At 37.3% G+C, this 8,069-nt stretch overlaps 1 protein-coding gene across 1 annotated transcript; it reads right to left on the reverse strand.

The window, feature by feature from the left end:
* Window positions 1–565: 565 nt before the first annotated feature.
* LOC113757078 (exocyst complex component EXO70B1-like) lies at window positions 566–2,161 on the reverse strand. The gene has a single exon (XM_027300483.1). It carries the CDS (start codon window positions 2,159–2,161, stop codon window positions 566–568), a length of 1,596 nt encoding a protein of 531 aa, XP_027156284.1.
* Between the last annotated feature and the right edge of the window lie 5,908 nt (window positions 2,162–8,069).

Here is an 8,069-nt window from a genome sequence, read left to right on the forward strand (position 1 = left end):
ATGGTGCAACGGTTAATACATTGGTCTTTTATTACAAAGGTCTTGGGTTCGAATCTTGATAGCTGCATTTTGCAAAACTTAAAAAAAAAAAAAGGGGGAAAGCCGAAAACCGGAAAACCGCCGGTTCAATCCGGTTCGGCGGTTTTCACGGTTCAACCGGTCTTTGACCGGTTTTCTAGCAAAGTCAACAATGTCATTGAACCGGACCGGTGCCATGGCCGGTTCGCGGTTCAACCGGTCGAACCGGCCGGTCCGGTCCGGTTTTCAAAACATTGCTCCTCATTGCTTCACCGTCACCACCCCCTCCTTCCTCCTCTCTCCTCCCTCTCCCTTCCCCTACTTCCTCCCTCCTCCTCCTACCTCTTCCTCCCCCTCCCTTCTCCCAGAGAACAGAAATTCATCCTCACTTCACAGTCTAGTAAAAACATATAGTGGATTCTCATTCATAAACAGTACACATACGATTGAAGGATTTTTATTTGGTGAGAAGTACATTGCGATAGCTAATACATATAACCTGTTCAAACTGACATCTAATAGAGTTGAAGTATTAATAACCAAATCTTCAATACTTATTCTGAAACATTTCCAGCACCTTGGTCTCCAAGTCCTTGACAGAATATTTTATGTACTCACTCACACGCTTCACTTTGTGTACTCGGCTTAGCCGCTCAAGAAAGTGATTATAGGCCGGAATCAGCTTAGCCAATATGCATTCAAGAAGTTTCATCCGCAGCTGCTGATCTGGTACCATCCATCTTTCTTGAGTCTGAAGAATATCTTCAAACATACGATTGAAGGTCTTGAACTTCTTTTTCACAGCTCTTGTAGACCTTCCAGGAAAGAAATCACAGTTCAAATGTGATTTTAATCCTTCACCCTTTAAAAAAGTGCAGATTTCGCCCCAACTTCTGTGGAAATAATCAGTCTTTGCCAGCTCCACTTTTTCTCTTAATTTCATCTGCAGGTGAGTGCCAATAAGTTCTTCCAACTCCTTGGAACTTTTAATCATCTCAGAAACAGAGCTAACATTGTTCATCACGAACAAACAACGCAGAGATTCTTGTCCATAGAAGTTGGACTTGAATTTCAAGTTATACAGTAAAGCCTGGATAACTCGAGCAAGATGGCTCTTTAGGGGAATTAGCCCTTTGTCCTTTTCTTGTGAACCCGGTACTTCTGGAGGATCTCGGTCGTCATTGGAACCTTGGGGTCTGGCCACCAACTCAGTTAAGGATTCCATGTGAACGTAAATCTGCTCAATATGATGAATTATGTACTTAGTCAAGGGGTGAATTCCTCCTCCAGGAAATGGCCTCGTTGAAAGCTCACAAAGAACCTGTTTCTCTGTAGTAGAAAGGATATTTGTCATTTGCTGTTTCAGTCGGAGCATAATCTTAGTGGCAAAATTGCAGATGGCTTTCGCTGGGCATACATCTTGGTCAAAATATGCCATAAGATGTGGAATTAGATTGGCTAGTTCATGATATAAGGGCAACAAAATGTCTGATCTCTGGGGCAATCGGCCCCTGGCTAATAGAGAGTCTGGAAACACAAGCAACTCAGCTGCAGTCCCTTTTATTATGTACACAAAACCGTTAGTAGCAGAATCCTCGAATGATCCCAGATCTCCAAAAATTTGCTCATAGAAACACTTCTCTATTCCAAAAATGGTGCCTACGCAAATCTTGGCTACTTGTATCCACCGTTGGGTTTTCTCACTCAACTCATCCGAGAACATAAAAACACAGACTGTCTCTACCTTCAATTTCTCACGGAGCCTCACATATACCAGGTTGACTACATCCTTTCGATGCTCGGTATACATCTGAACACAGTCAGCCAATTCACTTCTGGAGCTCAACGTTGCTGCAATACACCTAAGAGTTTTTATACCTTCTTCACTAAAGACTGCGTGATGGCCCTCGTAGTCTTCGTAGTGCAATGTGATGGTGGAGCTATCTGTAATGGAAGCTGAAAGATACACTGAATTATTCGAACTCTTCAAGAATTGATCTGCACCTATGGTGTACTTGGGGTTGAATAATACGTCTAGGAACTGGAGCTTGAGTTGGGAAGAGGGGATTTGGGAAGCCTGCACATGATCAAAGTTGACTTTGTTTTCACTGCAAATTGGGAGTGGATCTTTTGTCAAATCCATACTTGATGGGTGAAATCAAAGTCCCAATGTCTCCCTACTGTAATTGTGTCCTCTCTTGACTTTGCTAAAAAGTTTGCAGGAGGGGGTTGTGGAAATGCCGGCTAGGAGAAGTGCTCAGGAATGCAAAAATGGGGTTGGAAATCTTATACATATAAAGCGGGGATCGCTTATGAACAGTACAGAATGAGCCGGTTATGCCGTTATTGTTGTGACTTTGAGGGGCATTTTGGTCTTTTGTTGATGGGTGGGAGTGGCTTTCCTGAAATTTCACGCGGACGATTGTGACAGTCAGCAATTCCTGCTGAAAATTCGCACAGACAATTTGGGTATTTGGTGGCAGTGGTGAGTGGACCGGTTATCCAGTAATTTTCGCCAACTTTGAGGGCATTTAGTATTGTTGGTGGGGCAAGAAACATTTTGGAGTGGTTGGCGTGCGTTTACTTTCCTTCTTCAGGTGTGCGTTCCCATTTGCGAGCATTCATAGATATCAGGCTGGCTTCTAGTTAACTTTCCGATTGTACGAAATATATTACATTCAAATTAGCACCATCAAATTAAAATTAGCTCCTCTTACTAACAAAAAAAATTAAATTAACTCCGCTTGCGAAGTTTATTGCATGGAAATTAAGACCGCCTCACAAATTAAGATCAGTGGTGAGTGGGCGATGTAACCTTACACTTTGCTGCAAATTGCTGCCCGGTTGTTTCTTCAGTTAAAATGGTTAGAGGGTCTTTCTGTTTTGAAAAAATATATATATAAGGGTCCCCATGTGAATTTTTTTTTTTTTTTTGCAAAAGGATAAACTTTCTTCATAAAAAAAGTGTAATTTAAGAAATGGATTATAGTTTTTAAATTTTTACAATCGGCCCAACTTTTTTCTTTCGAGCATGAAAAAATGATTCAATAAATACATATTTTCTAACCTTAAACACGAGTTTATTACCCCCATTTGATAGAATAGTTCCACTAGTTATTTCTTAGCATTTTATTCTAACCTATCCTTAAACGCAAGTTGATTTTGAATTCACTATTTAAAGTTTCCAATTATCTCTTAATTTTGAATACCACTTTTATTAAAAAAAAAGAAAAAGAAAAGAGAAACTCACCTATTTTAGCACATGATTTAAGAACACAAAAATAACCTATAATTTTGCAGCTTATGATACAGATTACCAAAAAAAAATCATCAACCAAGGAAGAGAAAGAATCATCAAATAAGTAAGAATTATAAATCCAAAGAACCTTGAAAGTAGAAAAGAAAAATTTTAAGCTCAAGAAATATTAGATATTGTATATATCTAAGCTTAGTGAAGATTCAAAGAGGTTCTTCCATGCTCCTCGTACTCACCACATAAAGTGTTGCCTCCCATACAAATTATCAAATCCAAAATCATCAAAATCTCCAAAAAAAAAAATGACATAGACAGCCTAAAAAAGGGAAGAAAGAAAGAAAAATAAGAAAATATGTATATTCATCCTTGCAAGTTAAAGTTGTTCAATATTGAGAGTCCAGACTCATTTTCAATAAATGATGTCCTGTCCAAAGAAACCATTGTTGCTCCCTCCATTCTTAAACACTTTTAATCTATCAATCAAACAATCATCTGAATTGCAACAAAAAGAATAGGATCCAATATGAAATCCTGATTAGGAGACATGTATAGCCATATGCCTTTTAGTTCTACCTAATTTTAGGCATTATTTACTGATTAATGCTACATTAAGAATGTTAAATAATCATGCCTTTTAGTTTTGCCTAATTTTAGGCATTACTTACTAATTAATGCTATATTAAGAATGTAAGATAACCTGATTTCAAAGTCATGTTTATTTGTGCAATTAGGAAAAAACACACACTCACACACATGACTACTATATCTAACAAAGTAAAAAAAACACAAACATAACAGCAAAATAATGAGTCTCAGCTACCTGACGCATGGCGTCAGGGCTGAAAAACTAGTTGTAATCGAAGAATGGATGGGAATATTATATTGTAGGACTTAGTAACCTGTGCCAGACAACTAAGAGCAACTTCAATAGCGTGTCATGGGAGATATCCGTTACACGGCCACAATGGCAGTGTAATGAGCATTACACCTTTTGGCTAAACACGAACAACAACTAAAATTTTATGGTGCAAGTTAACGTTCAATTTTTTTTAATGGTCATTTTTTGATTCTCTCTATATAAACACACAAGACACCTTTTTTTTCATATCTCACTATTCTATTCTATTATTTCTCTTACTCTCTCACTCATTTTCCATGACCTCTTTGAACAATTTTCTAAAATTTCAATATTTTGTGATTATGGATGAGAATTTTAGTAGTTTTAAAAATATGTTAAATGCTCCAAATATAGAAAATTCATCCTCCTCACAAAATCAAAACCACCAAAATTTTCCAAATTACCCAAATTTCTCATTTTCTGGTATTCCTACAAATATGCAAAATTATGCATATCCCCTAAATTTATCCACTTTCAACCATCCATCAAATTTCTAAAATTCACCAAATTTTCCATATCCAATTCTCATGTATCTGCCACCTACTTATTTTAATCCGACTATGGGAAATCACGACTATTATAACCTTGGGATGGGTTGTGGAGGTTCAAAAATTCCATCAAAGATAAGAAGGATTTTAATTTCGCCGGCTAGCAAGAAAATGCAACACCAATGTAATCAATGTCGAACTCTCAATTTCCACCGCATTCAATACAACGTGGGGTAGAAAACATTACTCTCACCAATGAGGCGGTGAAAGAACCTGATTATAAACACGTTCCATGGAGTGTGGATGATGACAAGATACTTGCAAGTGCTTGGCTCACAATTTCTAATTGCAGCATCGTGGGTAACTCCCAAAATGATGAGAGTTTCTAGAAACGAGTCACCAACTACATTAATGAGAATCGACAATTTGGGCCACCAAGAAAATATAAAACTATGAAATCACATTGGCATTGGTTGAGTCGGATGGTCAACAAATTCAACCAATACTACAATAAATTGGATGGAGAACATCATAGCGGGTGGAATGATGATCAGATCAAGCAACATGCACGAGAGCTTATTTATTTATGGGATATGAGTTGTGCATTATTAAACTAAATATTTGAGTTGATTGTGGACCCATATTATTATACCGTGTGGAGTGTAATCCATTATAAATGAGAGTATAATAAAACAAGAGATAGTTGAATGCTGATGTGGCACGTGAATTCCATTGTGGATGCCCTAACACTGCATCAGGTAGGATCTAACATTGTTTTTTTTTTCTTTCCCCACAAACACCCAAGCAATATTGTGTGTGTTAGGAAATTGCCTTAATTTCTTTCAAGTAGGTTTCTTGTTTTGTGTAGAAGTAACTAGTTTCCTAATTAATTTTAGTTACTTGAAATAGTAAAGGAATTATCTATTTTATTTAAGATTAGAAGTTGTTTCCTATTCTGTGTATGTTTAAGAACTAGAATTGGTTTCCTATTGTTATTTGGGTTTTGGCCAAATAATGTCATCTATAAATAGGTGGGTACTACACAAGAGACATACAAGGGTACACAAGAGGCGATATGTAGTCTTATACATGAGGTGTGAGAGAGGGTTCTTTGGAGATAAGAGATAGTATACAAGGGTTGGGATTGGGTTCAATCTGTATTCTTGTATAGGGTTTTCCTCTCATAATAAAGAACGGGTTTCTCTCCGTGGACGTAGACTCAATAGTGGAGTCGAACCACGTTAAATATTATGTGTCGTTTATCATCCATGCTTCTGGCTTGTTTGTCATTAAATTATTGTGTACTTGATATCTTAATAGTTGTTTATTCCACGTTTGGATCCTAACAAGTGGTATCAGAACTTAGTTGCGAGATTGGATTGCTCACGGACAATAGAGCAAGGTTCGTGATTGGATCATGGTTGACTATTGAAATCAAGTGGATTAGTGGTTGTTACCAACTGAACAATTTATTAGGTGATATCCTTATTTCAATGGTTTGGTAAAAAACATTGATGGTGAAGGATGAAAAGTTGAAAAGCATGGAGATACTTGACGGTGAATCTAGGCAGGTGATTCAAGGGTCAAAGAAAATGTGAAATCCAATGTTGACTTTGGACGTGAATTGGTGGAGATTTTCTCACACCTCCAACGGTAGGGGTGTTAGATGAAAGGTCTACAAAAGGTAGTCAAATCGGACATGGGGAGATTTCTCCAGGAAGCTAAAAGATGGCTTCTCACTCGACTTGTGGCTACTGTGAAAAGGCCAATCACACTGAGAATGATTGTTGGCGGAAAGGGCGGAAGTGTTTGATTTGCGGAAGTGGGGATCATCAAGTTAGTAACTGCCCAAGGAAACAGTCACGGGAGAGTAGTAATCAATCACTAGATGGAACCAAATCAAAACCAGTGAAAGAAAGAGGGGATCGAACAATTGTGCCGGCAAAGGTTTATGCCTTAGACAACCGACAAGTTTTGGACTCGTCTGAAGCAACTGAAGGTAAAATTTCGAGGACGAAATTTCTTAAGAGGGAGAGAGTGTGAGAACCCAAAAATTTTCACATTTTCTCAGCATTATTATATTTCTTTGCCTACATTTTATACTTTCCTTGAAAATATTAAATTCTCTATGTATTTTTATAAGTAAGTATAGTTTTAAAATCATTTTTCCTAGTATGAGTTAGTGTGCGTTAATTTGAAGTGCGTTATAGACGTGGGACCCGCTAGTGCGATATAATTTTGGTGACTAAGTGAGTTTTGTATTTAGTGATATTATTTTATAAGGTGCTAGGAGACAATTAGAGGTTAGTTAGATTAATTAGTATGGAGAGACAAGAAGATAAACTTAAACATCTAAGGGGTCAGGTGTCGCGATCCGATTCGTAGTTGGACTTTGACCAAACCTTCTTACCTTCAATAAAATCAAATTTTGACCAATTTTCTCCATTTTTAATCCCTCTTGGCCGGCTGTTCTAAGGAGGAAAACAAGGAAAGGTTCTTCAATTTCTAGCTTCCAAATTTGCTCAAATCTTGAGTTCCAACCAACCAAACTTGAATCTACTCCATACAACTGCTCACTAAGGAGGTTTAAAGCTATTGGTGGAGTTATTTTGGGAGAAAGAAACCTAAGCTACTATCTTTCTTGAGTTGTAAAGGTAAGTTGCTAAGAAATTTCAGTTTTGTTCTTAATAAGGATAGATTAGTGGTTTCTAGTGGCTTAACATGTTAATTTGTGGAAGACTTCATGGGTTTAAGTAGTGTTTGTTAAATTTCTGATTTAATGGAGATTTTTCTGATTTTATATGATGATCATGGTTTAATCATGGTATGATAGTTTGTTATGGTATAAAATGGAGCTTGTATATGTTAGTCACAATTGTTTGCGGAAAATTTCGGTTTTTTGCGTAAATTTCGGCTTTAGGGTGCGAATCTACCCTGTTCTGTCCGGCTTAATTTGAGCATGTTAGAGACCGAATTAGACTAAGCATAAAACATAAACGTTGTAGAGAATGATGTTTTATATGTGCCTGTAAAATTTTAACTCAATCGGAGCAACGTAACCCATGAAAAGATGAAAACACCCTGACTGCCATAGGAGTAAAGTCTGTGAACAGTTTTGACAGTATACTACGTTGGTTGCATTTGTTCACCTTGATACGTATTAAACTAGCTTTTAGTCAAAACATGAAAGTTTTAGTACTATGTCTTAGCTTTTCAACACCTCCAAGAACGTCTTAAACGGACTTTGGTACCTTGAGTTATGGCCATTTGTGTGTAGTGCAGTTAACTAGCATGTTGGTAGGAATCCGGTTCTGTAAATTGGGAATATGACTTGGATACACTGGAAACTGGACTGAGTGGTTTTCATCAAAATTGTATCTCTCTGTCTTAGCTTTGAAACGGTATAAGT

Source organism: Coffea eugenioides, unplaced genomic scaffold (assembly GCF_003713205.1).
Source record: "Coffea eugenioides isolate CCC68of unplaced genomic scaffold, Ceug_1.0 ScVebR1_2697;HRSCAF=3773, whole genome shotgun sequence".
NCBI lineage: Eukaryota > Viridiplantae > Streptophyta > Magnoliopsida > Gentianales > Rubiaceae > Coffea > Coffea eugenioides.